At 42.2% G+C, this 22,326-nt stretch overlaps 1 protein-coding gene across 1 annotated transcript in view; it reads right to left on the minus strand.

Annotated features, from left to right (window-relative positions):
• The window catches only part of SWAP70 (switching B cell complex subunit SWAP70), a 66,211-nt gene that overhangs the window by 19,225 nt on the left and 24,660 nt on the right, over positions 1-22,326 (minus strand). Inside the window, exons 3-5 of the mRNA XM_036427306.2 lie at positions 14,798-14,971; positions 3,888-4,115; positions 255-401 (exon numbers count right to left, since the gene is read on the minus strand). Of these exons, the coding sequence (XP_036283199.1) occupies positions 255-401; positions 3,888-4,115; positions 14,798-14,971 (549 nt within the window). The remainder of the gene's footprint in view (positions 1-254; positions 402-3,887; positions 4,116-14,797; positions 14,972-22,326) is intronic.

Here is a 22,326-nt window from a genome sequence, read left to right on the forward strand (position 1 = left end):
TCCATTTTATTCAATAAATGATTCCGTAAATGTACAAACGCGGTTTAATCCCTATCCTTTCTTCACAAGTATAAGACAGAAGACGAACTCATATTAGAAAAAAAAAATTGTCAGGTATCTTTAATTTTTATTGCAACTTTAGTCTATTATATATTATGTTTTAAGATTATTTTAAGGCCCTGAAGTCTACAAGGAAGATACGCTACTTGAGCAGCAGGGGGCAGCACCACAAAGAGGTAACAGTAGGCTCTTACCTCCACACAGCAGTTTTCATCCAAGACAATGTCTCCTTTCTTGTCTTTCAGATCTTCGCTCACATAATAAGAGATCACGTTGGGTTTTAGTACAAACCAGCGTTCAGTCCAGTTTTTCCGTCTGTGACCCTTTTTCATCATGTAACCCTATAGGAGATTAAGTCTGACATAAATTCCTGTCCTTTTATGTATAAGAGCTGCTATCTCTCTTCCTTGATATTCTTACCTACTCCATTATCTGATGTATGGTTCTTGCCCTGTGAGGTCTATGAAAGCCAGGGACACTATTCCCAGTCAAATTCACACAAGCACATGCAAACAAAAGCCTATGCAGAATTTTAGACACCCCTCACTTACCCTCCCTGCAAAGCTAAATAGACAATAGACTTTTTAAAATATATTTATTTGTATTGATTTCAGAGAAGAAAGGAGAGGGGGAGAGAGATAGAAACATCAATAATGAGAGAATCATCGGTCAGCTGCCTCCTGCACACCCTGACTGAGGATTCAACCTGCAACTCGCTGACCAGGAATCGAACCATGACCTCCTGGTTCATAGGTCAATGCTCCACCACTGAGCCATGCCAGCCAGGCAGACAGTAAACTTTAGAATCCCTGATGTTAATAGCATTTAATTTTTTTAAATTCCATATCTTTTAGGGATACTTATTGAAATATCCTATCTAATAAAGAAGGAATATGCTATTGACCCTCGCAATGTCACAAAGATGGCAGTACCCACAGCCAATAAGGAGGGAATATGCTAATTGACTGTCCCACCCTCAAAATGGCAGCGCCCACAGCCAATAAGAAGGGACTATGCTAATTGACTGCCCCACCTTCAAAGATGGCAGTGCCGACAGCCACACGACAGCCACAAAATGACGGCACCCAATCCCTTCAGCCCTAACAGGGAGACAGGCATGTGGCAAGGCCTGCCCCACACACCTGCCTCCAGAGTCCCCCAATCTTCTCAGTCCCTCAGCCGTCCAAGATACAGGCAAGCCTCAGATGGTGGCTGCCCAGCCTCCCAGGGCCACCTGAGACTCAGGTAACAGGGCCGGCCAAGGTTTGCGCTGCCAGTAGTGGCAGCAGCAGAAGTGTGATGGGACGTCGCCTTCCCCTGATCGCCAGGTCGCCTCCTGCCCCTGAGGGCTCCCGGACTGTGAGAGGGGACAGGGCTCCCGGACTATGAGAGGGGGCAGGCTGGACTGAGGGGACCCCCCCCTCCATTGCATGAATTTTCATGCACCTGGCCTCTAGTTTATAAATATTGCCCTAGCTGGTCTGGCTTAGTGAATAGAGTGTTGACCTGCAGACTGAAGGGTTCCAGGTTCAATTCTGATCAAGGACACATGCCTGGGTTGCAGGCTCAACCCCCAATAGGCAGCTAATCAATGATTCTCTCTCAACACTGATGTTTCTATCTCTCTCTCCTCTCCCTTCCTCTCTGAAATTAATAAAAATATTTTAAAGAAATATTTATAAATATTTAATGAAATATATGAGATTTATTTCAAGACAATACAGGAGAAGCAAGAGTAGGTAGTGTAGGATTCACCATGTATTGGTGGTTGCTGGGACTGGGTGGTGGGTATATGGGAGTTCATTATACTATTCAGTCTATTCTGCTTAACACACACACACACACACACACACACCAATAGTAATCTCAGTAAATTAAAACCTCAGTCAATAAAAATGCTAAAAGGTGTTAAGGGCCAAGTATTATCTACTCAGCCAATCACCTTCTGGCACCAACCTACCTTTCTACCTGAACTCCTAATATTCTGGAGGATGAATTCTGCTCCCGATGAGCAAAGAAAGAATAAAGCAATAGTTAAAGATACTGGCTTCTCTGTGTAACTTCTATGCATACTTATAAGCCTGAACCTCCTCCCCATATATCAGCCTCAAAGGTGTATAATTCAAACTTTCACTTCAACAAATTACACCTTATTATAGCCTTTCAAGGCTGTTCAAGAATAGCTGGCCTTTAAATATTAAATATACGGGGGGGAGGGGGTGTGGAGCAAAAAAGGCTAAAGGAGTAAGAAGTACTAATTGGTAGTTAGAAAATAAGCACAGAGATGTAAGGTGAAGCAGAGGGAGTAGTTAACAATGTTGTAATTACTCTGTATGGTGCCGGGTGGGAAATGGAAATATCAGGAGGAACACTCTGTAAAGTATAGGACTGTCTAACCGCTATGCTGTACACCTGAAACTAATACAAAATAATATTGAAAGTAAACTGCAATTTTTTTTAAATCTTTTTAAGCTATCTCATACTGAAGTCCATCTCAGTCCTTAACCTGCCTTCCTCACGGACTTAGTCCATCAGATCATGTCTTATATTTCCTCAAAGCACCAAAAATCTGTACAAATTAAGCCTCAACTACTGTTTATTGATGGGCTGCACTAGGAAAAAAGATGACAATATCACCTACTGAGCAAAAAAAGGACCCAAGTAAGGAAATCACAAATTGGAGTTATTATTCAATATTATAATACTAGAGGCCTGGTGCATGAATGTGTGCCTGGGTGGGGTCTGGCCAGCCCACCCGATGGCGGTGGGGAGCTGATCAGGGATGGGGCCGACTTGGGGAAGGGGCTGCAGGTGGTTGGCTGGTCGGCCCCACCCCCTGGTCAATTCCTAGTCAAACTCCTGGTCCAGGGGGACAATCTGCATATTAGCCTTTTATTATGTAGGATAAGAAATTTGAGAGATCCACTAATAAATATATACATTCCATTTAACAAGCATGAAGCTCCCCATACGATTACCAGTTTGCTTTGCGGGTGCTGAGAAAACAAACATCATAATCTAATAAGATAAATGCAATTTTGTTACCTAAAGGGGTTTTCTTCAAAAAATAAGAATATTTTTCTGATTTTATAAAAACAATATATAACCATATACATAAACTCATGTATATACGTCCAATAATAAGAAAGGAACCAAGAAGGAAATAAAGTTTGCACAACTTCCACAGTCCAGAGGCGATCCCTCTAACACTCTGCTGAGCACCCTTCCTGACAGCTCTGTGCCCACACCTCACCCTGTGGCAGGGGCCACCAGCCGCTGCTGCACAGCATGCCGTGGGGATCGTCCAGGGGAACAGGTAAGGATGTGCACGTGACCGAGAGTACTTTAAAAACTACTTGGAAATGTGATCATTTAAACAGTTCTTTCAAAATAGCAACTCCGCCCGGCCGCGGTGGGCAGTGGTTGAGCGTCAACCTAGGAGCCAGGAGGTCACAGTTTGATTCCCGGTCAGGGCATATGCCCGGTTTAGGGGCTAATCCCCAGTCAGGCAGAAGGCCGCTGATGAATGGTTCTCCTCATCGTTGATGCTTCTATATATCTCTCTCCTCCCTTCCTCTCTGAAATCAATAAAAATGTATAATAAATAAATAAATAAATAAAAAGCAACGCCAATGCTTAACCGTACTTCAGAAATGCACCTGTAATTCTGCAAAAGGAAAGCCTGAAGAAATAAGAAACTTTGTTCAGCCCTAAATCAGTGTAAAAGTGCAAGTGACTCATACTCATCTGTGTGATGAACATGTGTCTCACTTCAGACATGTCCAATTCCAAAGGTGAGAAGAAACACAGTGTTACAGGAGTCTTACCTGCTTCAACACATCCAGTATCAGCTCATTGAAGACCTCATTAATGGCCATGGACACCGTCTGCCGGTCCATGCCTTTGCTGAACTGTCCGGTTCCAATGAGCTCGATCAGCTCCCACGCCGAGAGGCCCTCTTTCCCGTCATCAAAGTTGACTTTATAATCTTCAAACTGTTCTTGCTGCCAAACTCCTCCCATGGCGTCTGTCAGTTTCTTAAGCAGGTATTCAATCTATAGAAAGAATTTAGAAGTTATTATTTACTAATTAAAAAAATAACTTTTAACTTAGGTATACATCTAAGTCATTTACACTGATAAGTCCATTTACGAAACATTCTTTTACACTTCCAACAGGAGATCATGACACTGTCGGGGAGAAGGGTGTAGACAAATGCCGCTGGTTACCATATGCAAACTAATTAATGTGATCTGATTACTCTCTCTTGGATAAATATTTTAATAGTAGAGGCCCGATGCACAAAGATTTGTGCAAGAATGAGTCTTCCTTCCCCAGAGCCACCTTTCCGCCTTCCCACACTGCCCAGAGGCCTGGAGTGACAGGCGCATCCCACCCCGCCCCTGGCCACTAAGTGCCTGCGTATGCAAATTAACCTGACATCTTTGGTTAATTTGCATACTCACTCCTGATTGGCTTGTGGGCATCGTGAAGGTATGGTCAACTTGCATCTTTCTCTTTTATTATTGTAGATATCAGAATATTCATTTTTTTTTAAAAGAATATTAGTTGGTCCGAAGGTTGTGGGTTATTGTTAAGCTGATTAAAAAAGAATATTCATCTTTTCCTGATATGCAAGCACCCAATTAAATAAGCATCTCAAAGTAAGATGTGCAAGTTACTCCCCAATGTACACATTTTCGATAAAAGGCAGTTATTTTAAATTCATGCTGCCTCCTCCCGTTAAGAACTCTGACAATGTTGTAAACAATGTAGATTTTCTAGGTTGGCCTGGAACTGGAAGAGCTTTTTTTTTTTTTCTTTTTCTTTTTTTTTTCTTTTTTTTTTACAGAGAGGAAGAGAGAGGGACAGAGTCAGAAACATCAATGAGAGAGAGTCATCGATCAGCTGCCTCTTGCACACCCCCTACTGGGGATGGGCCCGCAACCAAGGTTCATGCTCTTGACCAGAATCGAACCCAGGACTTTTCAGTCCGCAGGCCGATGCTCTATCCATTGAGCCAAATTGGTTTCGGCTGGAAGAGTTTATTAACTCCCAAACGCTGAGTCACCTCCCCCTTCCAAATGGCTTCCCTTTCTATTACTGGTTTTGGTTGGGAGCAGGACCATTCACCCTGGCAGAATCCTTGTTCCCTTACATCAAATCGGTGACAAAATCCCACTGTGTTTCCCTCCTTGGATAGGTGGTTTTCAAACCGCAGGTTATGACTCAATATGAAAGCAACTTAGTGGGCAGTGAGCAGCATTTTCTTTAAGGAAATGAAAAAATGTTTCAGCTTATCCACAAGGAAGACAAATGTTCTGAGCGACACGTCTTGCTGTGTGTGTGCATGTATCTGTGCGTGCTGGGTCGTGAAATAAAACGTCGATCTTCCTATGGGTCGCAGTCAAAAGAGAATGAAGAACTGTCCAAGGCAGTTCTCAACTCCGCCTTCTCCTACCCCATCTGCCTTCGTTCAGGCCTCCCGGTTGGTGCCCTGGCCTCCAGCATCGCCCCCTTGTATCTGTGTTCTGCCAGAGAGATTTTTCTAAAACAAAGCCTGAGTCTGCGACCCTTATCTTGAAACCCTGCTTCAAAGATAAAGGCAAAGCTCCTCAGCACCCATCGGCGGTCATCGCCTGCCTGCTGTCCCGCCCAGGGCACGTGTGCACTCCCCAGTGCCATCAACACCACTGGCAGGGGCCCCACTTGTTCTTTGAAGGACTGGGTAGTAAATATTTCAAGCTTTTTTGCATCTCCGTTTTATTTTCTTCTTTGTTTTGGGGTGGGTTTTTGGTTTTTTTACAACCCTTTGAAATCCATAAAAACAATTCCTAGCTCATAGACAATATGAAACAGACCAGGGGCTGGCTTCAGTCAGGGAGCCGCAGTTGGCCAATACTTGCCATAGATTGCAAATAGTTTCCCCATATGACACACTTGCTTATGCTCCGATGCCTGTCCCCATGCTGCTCTCTGTCTAGAATACCTTCACCCATTTCTCTACCTAACACATATTTATTCACCTCCTCCATCGTCTATGATATGCCTACCCAAACTGAGATGGGTGGACTAGCAGCAGCAGAAACCTATTAACATTAAGTGTCTCAGATCCCACTAAAGACCCAAAAGCCAGACTGTGCCTTTGAACAAGAACCCCGGGAACCTATAGGCACACTGAAGTGTGAGGAGCAAACCTGCTCTAACCCAGGGCAGGTGTTCTCTGCTGCTGCATTTAGCATACTGAATCAAAATGATCTTCTTACTAACTGGCTTCCCCACTGTTTTATGAATTCCATATTGGAAGGACCATATCTCACTCATCTTTGAATCCCCAGAACTCAGTGTGGTACCTAGAAGGTAGTAGAGCTCAATTAATGTTTGTCAAACTGAAATAAATTAAGCTAAGCCCCAATTGCCTCATCAATGAAATGAATCTAATAACACTCATCAGCCCTGCCAGCGTGGCTCAGTGGGTGAACTTTGACCTATGATCCAGGAGATCACAGTTGGATTCCTGGTCAGAGCACATGCCCAGTTTACAGGTTCGATTCTCAATGGGGGTGTACAGGAGGCAGCCGATCAATGATTCTCATCATTGATGTTTCTTTTTTTTTTTTTAATATATTTTATTGATTTTGTACAGAGAGGAAGGGAGAGAGATAGAGAGTTAGAAACATTGATGAGAGAGAGTCATCGATCAGCTGCCTCTTGCACACCTCCTACTGGGGATATGCCCGCAACCAAGGTACATGCCCTTGACCGTAATCAAACCCGGGACCTTTCAGTCCCCAAGCTGACTCTCTATCCATTGAGCCAAACCAGTTTCGGCTCATCATTGATGTTTCAATCTCTCTTTCCCTCTCCCTTCTTCTCTGAAATCAATAAAAATATATTTTTTAAAAAAGAAAGCATTTATGAAAGTACATAAAGTGAAGAAGAATGCAAAATTAAATTTACCTATGATTTATACTCCATAAAGATTATGTAAATATTTTGACAAATATTAGTACAAAACATAGAAACAGTAAGTCTGTTACAGATAGAATTGTGATTTTTTTTTCTTTCTCTTCTTAACACTTCTTTTAACTTGGTTAAAACTTTGTGAAATAAACTTCAACAGAAAAATAATACAAAACATAGAAAAAACACATTTGCAAAGAAATGTACATTCATAAAATATCACAAAGTCAAAAAATATCCTGAGTTCTACGATTTAATTTGATAAGATTGTAAAAATCCTCTGGAATGGAGATTACCTAATCTCTTAAATCTAACATATGTTCACTTATTGGAAAAAGACACATCTAAGTCTTTCCTTCTCTTGTTGGAGATCTATCTATTACTAAACTCATCAGAGATTATTTTCTTGGCTCTTAAACGGAAGAAACAGGGAGTATCAGCGGAAGAGAAAAAAAGGACATGTTAAGAGGAAGACAAAGGAAGAAAAAGGGAAGGAGAGAATGAGACAAAAAAGAAAGAAAAATATATAAAGGCAAGAAGAGATTGGGGGGAAAAAAGACAAAGGAAAGAAAGAAATAACATTAAAATAAATAACTGCCCGTGGTACACTAACGTAGAGGCATTAACAGGTACAGAAATTCACTCTCCCCAAGGCAGCAAAATGAAGGGCCCATGCTGCCTGACCCCTACGCAGGCTAAGTGTAGCAACGGCACAGCCAGAGGTTTCAGTAGGAAGCCAGCATTGCGCATGGCCGCAGGTATGAGGGAAAGTGGGCGTGGCGAGGAGGGGCACCCCACTGACCATTTGTATTTGTGGACACCCAGCCTCCGCTCGGCCTCGCCAGCCCCCAGTGAACAAACCCGAGCAGCACAATCCAAGCGTCAGTTCTTCCTGCCTGTCGGACAACCTTCTATCATGTTTGTAACCTTGTAACCCAGAAAGGACCTATGACTAGCAAACCTTTCTGAAGGTGACCTCCCAGACCTTTCTGAGTTGGTCATCAGCACCAGCCTCTGCTCAGCACTGCCAGTAACTGTGCCAGACAAGCAATGAGATTCAATTTCCTGCTGACTTTCGACACAATCGTTTCCTTATCATAACCAACTACCGTAAGGACCTCTTAAATCATCATGTTGGGCCAAGGAGAGACCGGCATTCTCAGCTATTCAATTTTACACCAACTAATAAATCACGTGCTGCCTGTTAGTCTGGAGTGGCCTGCATCCATTCTGAGAGCTCCTTCAGTTTCAGGAAGCAGCTTACTTCCTCCTTCCAAGCAAGTTCCACCAAAAATAACAAAGAAAAAACTTTTAAACTGCGTGTGATTTGTAATGCCTTTGGCTCCAAGATTTATTCTGTGAAATGTTCTTTCCCTGTCATCATTTAAAAGGGCCTCTACGGGGCATAACAACAATCCAGGTTTCATTTCACAGGGGGTCTCTTAAAACTATTTCAGGTTTGATATTTATTTCAAGGCAACTCTTCCAAATAAGCTCACAACAGACACATCCTGTTTTTGTTCTTGGTTCTGTGGGAAGCGAATACTAATGTGAAAACTATACTTTGACACATATTTCCAGGAATACCATTTGACAAAAATTACAAACCCATCTCAAATAAGGACATGCCATTTCTTGACTTCTGCATAGGAAGTAACTTAAATATTTGTTAAATATTCTTGACACTACTTTTTGGGTGATGGAAAACTAAGTCAAACTTATTTATACCACTTACCAGTTATTCATATAACTACTGCTGTTACTTATATAGCATTAATCAAAGCTGGAGAACAAAATCTTACTTAAAAACATTCTGGACTTAAAATGCAAATGATCGTTATAGTACTTAAGAGTATTGGAAAAATAAAAAAGTACTTTAATTGTATAAAGTCTAAAAACTGTTGAAAAGATTACAATTAAACTTAATATATACTCATAACAAAGACTATTATGCTTCAAGTTTTATATTTTAAGTACATCTTTTTTCACATTAAAATTTATTAAAGCCAAAACCGGTTTGGCTCAGTGGATAGAGAATCGGCCTGCGGACTGAAAGGTTTCAGGTTTGATTCCGGTCAAGGGCATGTACGTTGGTTGCGGGCACATCCCCCGTGGGGGGTGTGCAGGAGGCAGCTGATCAATGATTCTCTCATTGATGTTTCTAACTCTCTATCCCTCTCTCTTCCTCTCTGTAAAAAAATCAATAAAATATATTTGGGGGGGGGGGAAATACTCTAAAAAAAAATCTGTAAGTCTAAAACTAGACCAAAATACAGTGTGTTTTTTTAATGTTATTAAAGCATTTAGAAAGAAAGCAAAAATCTAAGAGAGATGGCCACCTTAAGAAATATTATGATTCTAGCATTTTCCATAAAATAGTATGACCTCGAGGCTGCAGTGCTTGATCAGAGAACAGGCAATGTGCTGAGAGTACAAATATCCAGGCCAGATTTCAAACTCCAGGAGGCTGGCTCAGCAGCCAGACAAAGCATTTCCACCTACATCTGTTTCAACAATCCCTTCTTTCCACACACAAGTACTCCTGGCCGCGGAAGAATAATTGTAAACTAGCTCTAATTCTCCTTTTAACTAGAAACATCCAGGGCGTTAAGGACGTCAAAACACAGAGCAAGTCCAAACAATAATGTGACAAGGTAGGCTGCTTGGCTGATCTATCACATCCAAGACAGGCTGTTCCCTTCCCCAAAGAGACTAATGTGTTTGAAGAGAGGATCGAGACGTTCCTGTCCGCTTGCCAAGAAGAAGGTGAGCCTGCCACGGCGTTCTGGCTGGGCCCAGGTGCGGAAAGGAGAGTCCCGGGGGCCCCAGGGCTTGGAGCCACCTGGGAAATAAATCTTCGAGTTTCTTAGGCAGAGCCGTCAGGAAGAGGATGCTGACTGGCCCCCCTCACAGCCTGGTGCTGATTTAAAGCCAATGCCAAGTCCTTCCCATCCATCAGGGCTGCCCCGAGGAATAAGGTAAGTCTCCTGACTCACTCATTCCGAGTTCTGAGATCAGTACAAGGTCACTTTCAAGTTCACCCAGAATATTTTAGAAATAGAAAGAACCAAAACATCACAGGTCAGAGACCATCCCTCCCCCAGTTCCAAGGAAAACACTCATAAATTTGGAGCACTGAGTGTAACTACAAAATGTCTTAAAAGATGATACTGGGGATTTTACTAGCACAAATCGTCCAAGCAGCAGCTTAGTTTTTATAATAGCATCTTTTTCTCTACCTATAAATATTCTATCCCCTTCTACTGGTATATCTGTCTGTATTAAGCTGGACATTTTTTTAAACTTTTCTATTCTTTTTTTTAAGTTTTTTTTTTTTAATTGATTTTTCGGGAGAGAGGAAGGGAGAGGAAGAAACATCGACTTGCTGCCTTCTGCAAGCCCCCTACTGGGGATCAAACACACAAGTATATGCCCCCGGACTGGGAATCAAACTGGCCACCTTTTGGTGCACGAGACCATGCCCAGCCAACTGAGCTACACCGGCCACGGCAAGCTAGACAATTTCTGTGGACAAAAACTCCACAGCATGTTTCACGTTGTATTTCCCCTTTTATATCCATGGGCAGTTACATCACCATGGTGATCAAGCACTAAGAAACTGCTCCCCGCAGTGAGTCTGGCTTGCCCTTGATAACCAATGACCGCCTCATTGCTAAATCCAAGGGCGACTTCTCCCTCATCACTCTCTAATTTTTATGTTACAATGAATGCCAGTAACTACTTTTCTGCTTCTTAGAACTTTTTCTTTTCCTGAGCACCCATGACTCAACACTCTCTCGGTTCTCCCACTTCACCAGAGACTCAAGTCAGCTTCCTTTACCAAATCTACTTCCTCCTCCTGCTGTCAAAATGATCCCAAGGTTCTCTCTCTTCTCTCCCATGACAGTCTCTTCCTACCTGATCTAACGTATCCCCATGGCTTCCCTGTCTCTGTGTCTAGCCCTGGCCTCTCACAAGCTCTCGGTGTGCATCTCAGTTGAATACAGGACAGCTCCACAAGGATGGACCAATGGACCAAACACATCAGTATACTTTCCCCAAAGTCTCCATCATCCTGTCACTCACACACACACACACACACACACACACACACACACACACACACTGGAACCAGACATTGTGTTAAATGCTTCACATACATCAACTATTTTCTTTTTCTTTTTCTTTTTTTACATTTTTTTATTAAATTATTATCTGTGTACATATTTTAACATTGCCCCCCCCCATACATATCCTCCCTCCCCAGAGTTCTGCGTCCATTGGTTGTACTTATATGCATGTATACAAGTCCTTCGGTTGATCTATTATCTCCCCCAGATCTCCCTACCCTCTCTGCTGTAATCTGACAGTCTGCTTGTTGCTTTACTGTCTCTAAATCTATCTTTTGGTTCATCAGTTTATTTTTATTTTTTTTTTTTTAAATTTATTTATTTATTTTTTTTTTTTACATATTTTAATGATTTTTTTTTGCCCCCCTCCCTCCCTCCCCCATAGCCCCTCCCTCCCCATAGTTTTATGTCCATTGGTTGTACTTATATGCATGTATACAAGTCCTTCGGTTGATCTATTATCTCCCCCAGATCTCCCTACCCTCTCTGCTGTAATCTGACAGTCTGCTTGTTGCTTTACTGTCTCTAAATCTATCTTTTGGTTCATCAGTTTATAATGTTCTTTATTATCCATAAATGAGTGAGGTCATGTGGTGTTTCTCTTTCATTGACTGGCTTATTTCACTCAGCATGATGTTCTCCAATTCCATCCAGGTTGCTGCAAATGATGAGAATTCCTTCTTTTTTATGGCAGCATAATATTCCATTGTGTAAATGTACCTTAGTTTTTGGATCCAATCATCTGCTGATGGGCACGTAGGCTGTTTCCAAATCCTAGCTATTGTAGATTGTGCTGCTATGAACATAGGGGTGCATATATCCTTTCTGATTGGTGTTTCTAGTTTCTTGGGATATATTCCTAGGAGTGGGATTACTGGGTCAAATGGGAGTTCCATTTTCAGTTTTTTGAGGAAACGCCACACTGTTCTCCACAGTGGACATCAACTATTTTCATCCTCACAGAGTCCAGTGAAGAGAGTAGTTATCCTCATTTTAAAGATGGGGAAACCCAAACAGAGAGATCACGTAGCTACAAAGTGGTAGGGTCAGGATTCAAACCAGGAAGTCTGGTTTCAAAGACCATGCTTTAATCATCTACTCTATATTACTTCCTAACCGCCCAGGCCTGACACTTGTCTGTATTTTCGCACGGCAAGGCACTATGAGCTCGGTTCTGTGACCTCCTATCTGGCCTTCTTTTCCATTCTCACTGATGCTGCTGTCTTTTAGTCCTTAACACCACTTACCTGCTCTTAACTTCCCATCTCCCACCTCTCCCTATTTCATCTGTTTACCCGTCACTCCCTGCTCAAAAATCAGTGGCTCACAGCTCCCCACTGCCTACAGGATAAAATCAAAATGACACGCAGCCTTATCTACTACCACGCTTCTTCACAGCTGTCATGTTTCACTTAGAAAGGATATATGCTTAGCCCAGTGGTCGGCAAACTCACTAGTCAACAGAACGGCAAACAGTGGTGGCTCGAGAGCTGCGGTTTGCCGAACACTACCCCAGCCTGTGGGGCTTAGTGTATAGAGCATCAGCCTGCGGACTGAAGGGTCCCGGGTTCGATTCCAGTCAAGGGCTCATGCCTGGGTGCAGGATCGATCCCCAGTGGGGGGTGTGCAGGAGGCAGCCGATCCGTGATTCTCTCTCATCATTGATGTTTCTCTCTCCCCCTCTCCTTTCCGGTCAATAAAAATATATTTTTAAAAAGAAGAAGGAAGAAGGAAGAAGGAAGAAGGAAGAAGGAAGAAGGAAGAAGAAGAAGAAGAAGAAGAAGAAGAAGAAGAAGAAGAAGAAGAAGAAGAAGAAGGAGAAATTATATGTATCATTCTTCCTGACTGCCCAACATCTAGAACCCTTTGTACGTCTGGGGAATCCCATACCTCCCAAAGTAGGAGTAAAAATGTAAATGTACCCTTTCCAAGCCTCCTTTGCAGCTAGCTTATGGTACGGGACTAGGCCACACCAATTAGATGCATCATCCAAATGTGGACTGGAGAGTGGGCACCATAAAGAACTCTCCTTGATAACAAGAAGGCGGCAGGAAGACCTGAGTCCCTGGGCAGCACCGTGTGCAGGGCCAGAGGTGTTCCTGGTGCAAGTGCAACACCTGCCCTCTGGTGGCAGCAGCCTCTGCCTTGTGGTTCCTCACTGGAGCAACCACAATAGTTCCCGCCACCACACCTGGTTCTCAGGCCATCGTGGCAATTCTGTGAACTACCCAACATCCTTTCTACGCATTTATTTTTGCCTTAAATCATCTAGTCCTGGTGTTTCCAAGTAAGCATCCTTCACGCATCTCAGAACATGCCCTCCACAAGGATGGACCAATGGACCAAACATATCAGTATACTTTCCCCAAAGTCTCCATCATCCTGTCACTCAAACATCTCAGAACATGCCCTCCACAAGGATGGACCAATAAGTTCGCCCACTGTGTTTCTTCCATCCAGAATTCTTCTCTGTTAGTCAAAACTCTTCCACTCTTTTTAAGACCCAGTACTAGTACTGTTTTCCCCATAGATATAATGGCTAATACTTTTTTTTAATATATTTTATTGATTTTTTTTATAGAGAGGAAGGGAGAGAGATAGAGAGTTGGAAACATTGGTGAGAGAGAAACATCGATCGGCTGCCTCCTGCACACTCCCTACTGGGGATGTGTCCACAACCAAGGTACTTGCCCTTGACCGGAATCGAACCCAGAACCTCTCAGTCCACAGGCCGATGCTCTATCCCCTGAGCCAAACCAGTTTCGGCTAATGGCTAATACTTTAATGAGCACTAAGGACCCAGGCATTCTTCTCATTTGATCTTCAAAAGTACAGTGGGAGGTAAATACTTGCATTAGCACCATTTTACAGTTGAGGAAAATGCAACAAAAACTAATGAAGAAAATTGTCCTTTATTGATATCAGAGAGAGGGAGAAAGGGATAGAAACATCAGTGATGAGAGAGAATCATTGATCAGCCATCTCCTGCACAACCCCTACTAGGAATGGGGCCTACAATTCAGCATGTGCGCTGACCAGGAATCAAACTGGGACCTCCTTGTTCATAGATCAACACTCAACCCCTGAGCTACACCGGCTGGGCTGCAGATATAATTTTTAAAGGGCAGTAGATATCACAAAACTTTGAAGCATAGGAAAAATAACTTAGAACAAAACAAGCAATGTCCTTTTTCATCTGCTTTGGAAAGTACAGTTTAAAAGTCACCATCCTGGACTTTGAAACAAGAATAGTATTTTCTTACATAAAACAGCCTTGAAAACATTCTGGATCCTATATGGTGCCCATATAGCATCACTTGACCAGGTCTTATGGTTTTATCAATATGCAGGTAGACAACAAATTATGATGTAACTTGTACTGAATAAATAGTCTTTGGACATGAGGATACATCATTGGTCTATAATTACAATTCAGAGAGGAAGAGCCCCACCCTGTCTGCACGTCTCCAGGGATATGACGTGGCCCCAAGCCACTTAAGTTTTGGACTTTTTTTAGATTCAAGCCGTTCTGCCTCTGATACAAAAAGTCTAGTCCAATACTTCATGTGTACAGTGACTTCACACCAACACTTCCAAGTTCGATCTATTAAATGTGAAGAAGATGGCCCAGAGCCACACCTTACCTCTTCCGGCACAATAATTAATGGATACTTGTCCTCAGATAAAAAGTTGAAAATAACCCACACTTTAAATGAATCTTCTTCCTCGATGAGCAGGGGATTCTTTGTGAGGTTTTTTTTGACACAGAGGGTCCAACACATCCTATTTAATTCAAGCTTATCAAAGTTGTCTTGGACCTAAAAAGGAATAAGGAAAAATTCTAATGAACCAATCCAAAATAAGAAATACAATATAAGCCCAGTAAAACAGAAAAACAAAGCCTACCATTTTCATCAATACAATTAACCAATACATTTTCAGTGTATATGCTTAGGTACCACATTTTTAAAGGCTCTAATAAGAATGTTATATTAAGCCCAGCTGGCATGGCTCAGTGTTGAGTGTCGACCTATGAACCAGGAAGTCAAGGTTTGATTCCTGGTCAGGGCACATGCCTGGGTTATGGGCTTGATCCCCAGTGGGGGGCGTGCAGGAGGCAGCCAATCAATGATTCTCTGTCATCATTAATGTTTCTCTTTCTCTCTCTCTCTCTCCCTCTCTCTTTTCCTCTCTCAAATCAACAAATATTTATTTTAAAAAACAGACTCTAAATCAAAGTTTAAATGCTGTCTGTTAATACTATGCCGAATTGCTTGTAGAACTCAGTAGATGGACATCTATACGATGAAAGACGTCGCCATAGGATTCTTTTCAAAGGTCACCACCATCAATTCTATCCACCTGCACCCCTAAAAAAACATTACATGAAAGACATCCCACATGGGAACTGACAGGCGCACAAAAGCACACAGCCTTGCTCTGAGGAACCAGAGATTCCATGTGGATTCTGTGGTGAATTGTAGGGTTCCTGGCGTCGAGGGACTACATTTATGGCTGGAAGAGCAAACACAGAACAAATCACAAGGAGCTCCATCATTTTTTTTTTTAATAGCCTATAGGAAACCGCGAGTGGAAGGATTTTGGAGCAGAGAATGAGCAGGTCATCTGCAGCCCAGATTACTGCTCTGCAGAAAAGGCAGTGTTTAAGGTGACCCTTGGAGCATACTGAAGAGTTCAAGGTAAAGTATTCCAAAGGATGGAAAGGAAATGGCCTCAGCAAAAGCACACCCTCCCTGTTTGGGAAACAGCCACAGGATGAAGGAAGGACACAGAAACAAGGGCAAAGGAAAGACAAAGTTTTCCGCTTGGAAAGTTCTGGTAAGACATTAGAATCTAATGATTAGATGGAGGTGTCCAAAGACCATCGAAGAGGTGAAAGTAACCTAAGAGGAGAGGCAGATCTGTGCATCAACTGCCCGCCAACGATGACTGAAACCACGATGGCCAATGGCACCCCTCAGAGAGACCACAAAGGGAGAAGGGAGAGGGGATCGGAAACAAGACGGCAGGGAACACGCACATCGGTAAAGCCAGAGGAGGAAGAGGAATCAGGATGACTGAAAAAGCACTCAGAGTGGCAGGAGAACCACAAAGATATGAGAGCTGGGTGCGGAAACAGTTGAGAAGGTTTGATAAGGAGTGTGAAATGCTGCAGAGAGACTGAGGAGCTGTTTAAAAGACCACAGATTCTGCAAGCACTTCGATGATCTCTAGTTACTTTCAAGACAGCTGGAAAGTGCGGGTAAAAGATTGCAGTGGAATCAGAAACCAAGAAAATTCTCCATAAATTAGTTTCATTGGAATGAATATCCAAACAATCTTGAGAAGAAGAACAAAGCTAGAGGACTTGCACTTCCTAATTTCAAAACATATTACACAGCCACGGTAATCAAAACAGTTTGCTACTGGCATAAAAACAGACCGACTGACAAAACAGAAAAGAGAGCCCAGCAATCAGCCTTCCTGTGTGCGGCCAGCGACCTTTAACAAGGGAGGGAAGGAGGGTCCTTCTTCAGCAAAGGGTGTTGGAAGAAAACATCCGCATGCAAGGGAATGAAGATGGACCCTTACCCCCTAGATCATATGCAAAAAATAATTCAAAAACGGAGCCAAGATATCAATGGGAGACCTGAAACTCCTAGGAGAAAGCATAGGGAGAGAGCTTCCTGACATCGGAACGGACAGTGGTTTCCTGGATAGGACACGAGAGACACAGGCAACAAAAGCACGGACGGGCAAATAAAACTACACCGAACCAAAGCCATCCGCAGGTGAGCCAGTCCTTGCCATCAGAGAACTTACACTCTAGGTGGAAACAATACAGCAATTGCACAACCACCTACGTGGTTAAACACCGTGGTACTGCTCTGGAGGAAAAGCAGAGGATGCCTGAGAACACACGAAGGCAGAACTGGCTAGCTCTGGGAAGGGTGAGGTGCCACCCACAGAAACCTCCCTGGGGAAGTGACAATCAAGCGAAGACCTAGAGGGATGAACAGGAATCGACTGCATGTTGTGGGCACAGGAAGCCTGACAGCAGAGGAGACGGCATGTCTGAAGGGACTGTGGCAGGAGGGGTCTTTGTAATCTGAGGACAGAGAGGAGGCCGACACGGCGGCAGTGCAGGGAGCAGGGGGGAGAGGAGAACATGGCGGCTGGGGAGGCTGCCACGATCAGGATGCCGGGCTCTGAGATCATCCCTACGTTCCTTCTCACTATACAGGGCCCAGGAATCTACGGCTCCATACGCCATCTCATAAGATTACAAACTGCTCCCAAATCCCAGTTTGTATCACACACATTAAACTGACAGTCTCACATCTTTTGGAAAACTAATAACGGCTGTCACTGGTCTCAGGGTGTCCAAATGGAAGGTAATTTCCTAGAAAAGAATGTGTAGAGTTGTTTTCTGTGTTGTTGTTTTCTTTAACACTAAGACTATGTAACGGCTTGTCTCATAGAGGACAGGCACCGGATAGGTTAGACTATATTGCTATAGCAAGCTCAAATTGGGTCTGAGTACTTCTTATTTTTAACATATGTTTGCTTTTCCCATACATATGAGTGCATATGAACCCATACATATGAATAAGATAGCAGTTATGGGCCTCAATTCTGACTCAAAGTACTAAAAGTATTTACAAAACTAAACTCATGTTTCTAAATTAAAATTTTCATACCAACTAGCAACACTTCTTTTTTAAAATATATTTTTATTAATTTCAGAGAGGAAGGAAAAGGGGTAGGGGGAGAGCTAGAAACTTCAATGATGAGAGATAATCACTGATTGGCTGCCTCCCTGCGCCCTCCCCCTGGGGATCAAGCCCACAGCCTGGGCATGTGCCCTTGACTGGAATCAAACATGGGACTCTTTAGTCTACAGGTTGATGCTCTAGCCATTAAGCCAAAAGAGCTAGTGCTAGTAACACTTCTTGAAAACATTTAGCATAGTGCCTGATACACAGTGGACTAAATAAATGTTAGCATATTTATACTAATGTTTTCAAAAATATTTTGATGACATGGAAAAGGAAATATTAATGTTAAGTGTTCAATTTGATCCCAGCTTGAAAAAAATCATACAAATGTATTTTTTAAAATAAAGACTCAAAATAAACAGATAAAAATTTTTTAAGTGACTGCCTCAAGATGGTAAGGGTAATACTTTCTGAATACGTTCCTTTGTTAAAAAGTTTACAACCACGAACCTGTATTTACAATACAGAAAACCATTTCACAATTAAGAAAACCACTTTAGCCGAAACCGATTTGGCTCAGTGGATAGAGCATGGGTCTGCAGACTGAAAGGTCCCAGATTCGATTCCGGTCAAGCCATGTACATTGGTTGTAGGCACATTCCTGGTAGGGGTTGTGCAGAAGGCAGCTGGTCGATGTCTCTCTCTTATCGATGTTTCTAGCTCTCTATCCCTCTCCCTTCCTCTCTGTGAAAAATCAATTTATTTATATATATATATATATATATATATATATATATATATATATTTTTTTTTTTTTTTTTTTTTTTAAAGAAAACCATTTTAAAAACAGTATTTCACATTAATCGTCACGGAGATACAAATCAAAACACAGTAAGATACCACACCTCACACCCACAAGGATGGCAAAAACCAAAAAGACAGAAAATGACAAGTGTTGGTAACGGTATGAAACAGCTGGAACCCTCACATATTGCTGGAAGGAAAGTAAACCTCACAGCAGCTTTGGAAAACAGCATGGCAATCCCTCAAAAGGTTAAACATGTAGTTGCCATATGACCCAGCAATTCCCTTCCTAAGTATGTACCCGAGGGAACTGAAAACACCCATCCACACAAAAATATGAACAGGAGTGCTCAACGCAACAAATTCATAGGAACCAAAAAGTGGAAATAACTCCAATGCCCATCACCTGCTGAGTGTACAAACAAAATGTGGTACGTCCACAGTGGAATATTATTCACACTGTTATGGGCTACAGTGTGACCACATCCTCTGTGATTCCATTCACAGGGTGTGAGTCCAGGATTAGCAAATCCACAGACAGGAAGGAGATTAGTGGTTGCCTAGGGCTCTGGGGAAGGAGAGAGTGAATGCTAAAGGGTTTGTTTGTTTGTTTGTTTGTTTGTGGGGGGGTTGTTTTGTTTTTTTTTGTTTTGTTTTTTTGAGGGAGAACAAGTAGTTCAAAATTGATTGTGGTGACGGTTGCACAAAAATGTGACTATATTAAAAACCACTGATTGTACACTGTAAAAACTTATATTGTACGTTATGTGAACCATATATCAATAAAGCCATTATTTCAAAAACAAAAACAGCTATTTCTTTAAACTACATCACCCTTAGATTTATACTGCTGGCCAAAGTGTCCAATGGCGTAAGCTCATCCACAGTCCTCAACAGAGGACCCCTTCGTTCACCCAGAAGTTCTGAGGACACTTAGAATGTTGAAGGCATATCCATTCAACTAATAGATCTCTGAAAGCTCATTTTATGCAAGAGCTACCACTGACATGAACTCGAGCATCTGATAAGAGAGTACAAATGTCAGCCTAGGAAAACAGAATGCAGAGGCTACTGGCCTCAAGAGAAGGGATGCTATATTGAACTAAAATATTTCTCCTTGTGTCTTTATCCTTTACTATATGTTTAAAAAAAAAAAAAAAAAGACAGCCGAATCCGGTTTGGCTCAGTGGATAGAGCTTCGGCCTGCGGACTGAAGGGTCCCAGGTTCGATTCCGATCAAGGGCATGTGCCTTGGTTGTGGGCATGTGCCTTGGGTGTGGGCACATCCCCAGTAGGGAGTGTGCAGGAGATGGCTGATCAATGTTTCTCTCTCATCGATGTTTCTAGCTCTCTATCCCTCTCCATTCCTCTCTGTAAAAAATCAATAAAATATATATTTTTTTTAAAAAGAGACAAAAACAGAACAAAATGCAACAAGAAAACAGTTCATGTTAGAACATAGCAGATTTCCCAGTTAGGACTCAGCGTATTGCAGGGAGTATTGGTTTTAATCATGGAGTCCAGACCAACCTGTAGAATCAGGGAAAAGAACTGACAATTATTTGAACCAAAGAAACTAATAGGTAATTAAAACTCACAAAACAATTAGATTGCCTCATAAACATGCTGAAGCAGAACTAGTTTTTGATGTAGTCTATTGGGGCTTAATAGTAAAAAGCTAACACTGTACCTCTTCCTTCATTTATTCCGTCAGATAATCCAGGTGTAGTGACTCTTTGCCAAAAAAAAAAAAGGGGGGGGGATGGGGGGGAGCAGTGAGGAAGAGCTCACAAAAAAAATTCTTCTAAGGCCGACCAGTGTGGCTCAGTGGTTGAGTGTCAACCTATGAACCAGGAGGTCATAATTCGATTCCCAGTCAGGGCACATGCCTGATATGCTGGCTAAGTCCCCAGTAGGGGACATGCAGGAGACACCCAATCAATGATTCTCTCTCATCATTGATGTTTCTATCTCTCTCTCCCTTTCTCTTCTTCTCTGAAATCAATTCTTCCTAGGCCCTGGCCAGGTAGCTCAGTTGGTTAGAGGTTTTAGGTTCAGTCCCAGATCGGGGGACATAAAGAACCCACCAATAGCCGAAACCGGTTTGGCTCAGTGGTAGAGCATCCGTCTGTGGACTGGAAGGTCCCAGGTTTGATTCCGGTCAGGGGCATGTACGTTGGTTGTGGGCACATCCCTGGTAGGGGGTGTGCAAGAGGCAGCTGTTCGATCTTTCTCTCTCATCGACGTTTCTAGCTCTCTATCCCTCTCTCCCTTCCTCTCTGTGAAAAATCAATAAAATATATTTTAAAAAAAGAAAAAAAAGAACCCACCAATAAATGCATAAATAAGTGGAACAACAAATCCTTGTTTTTCTTCCTTTCTCTAAAATCAATGTTTTTTAAAAAACTTAAAAAAGAATTGTTCCTAGATGCTTACAGAATTCCACTCTTTACTAAAGAAGGAATTTAACAAACAAGCAAAAAAACAGTTAACACTTAGAGGAGGCAAAATATTTGATACAAGAACATCAGGTATACTAATCACTGGAAGTCCTAATAAATTCTATCAACATGAAGAACAACGGGAATGGTTAACTCTGAAGACGCAAATATAGAAACCAAATGGAAAAATTATTTTTTGGAAAGCAAGTTTCAAATAATTTCTCTCTCAGTCCCAACCTCTTGAGAATAATTTTCCTAAGCAAAGGCATAAAACCACTAAAACAACCTGGGGGAAATGACCAGAATGAACACTAAGGAACACCAGATACTAATGAAGAGGAAAGAATCCTCTTAAAACACTTGAGAGAAACCCTGAGAACTAAATGGAGGCTGAGATCAGTTGAGATGATCAGATGGCTTTTAAGCTGCTCTACCCCTGCCCCAGGTTCCCAAACTGGGAAACAGTAATTCTAGAAGGGAATCATTTTAATCCCTCAATAATACCAAGAAAAGAATACTGGTCTAGCCCTCACCAGTTTGGTTCAGCGGATAGAGCGTCACCTGTGGACTGCAAGGTCTTGGGTTCGATTCTGGCCAAGGGCTCAATCCCCAGTAGGGGATGTGCAGGAAGCAGCCGACCAATGATTCTCTCATCCTAGATGTTTCTATCTCTCCCTCTCCATTCCTCTCTGAAATCAATAAAATCATATATTTAAGAAAGAACACTGGTCTAGAAGTTAAATGGCTTAGGTTCACAAACTATCTACCTCTTATTCGCTAGGTAACCTTGTGCTGTTTTTCCTCCTGAGTTAAATGGGAATAAGAATTCCAGTTATTCATCACAGGATTAGCATGAGGATCAATGAGGCTGTATATATATGAAAGCACATGTTGCAAACATTTAATCATTATTATATTTTTTTCCTTTGCATGGCTGATAACAATCTCTCAATTTTATGTTATCATGCTTCAGCCACTATTGGCATTTTTTTTTCTCCACTAAGTTTCCAAACAAAACACTAATCTTTGCTCAATTTAAGCCCACGCCATGGAATCCTTGGCTGCTTTACTTGAAGGACTGGCAAAATTCCACTCCAGGTGGCTAAGCCATAGCAAACAAGGGCTCACTGTTTCATCACATCCTCCCCCGCTCTGTGAATGAGGTTTTCTCCAAATTTAGTGGCTAATTTTGGACTTTTTAAATACTGC

This window comes from Pipistrellus kuhlii, unplaced genomic scaffold (assembly GCF_014108245.1).
Source record: "Pipistrellus kuhlii isolate mPipKuh1 unplaced genomic scaffold, mPipKuh1.p scaffold_m20_p_9, whole genome shotgun sequence".
NCBI lineage: Eukaryota > Metazoa > Chordata > Mammalia > Chiroptera > Vespertilionidae > Pipistrellus > Pipistrellus kuhlii.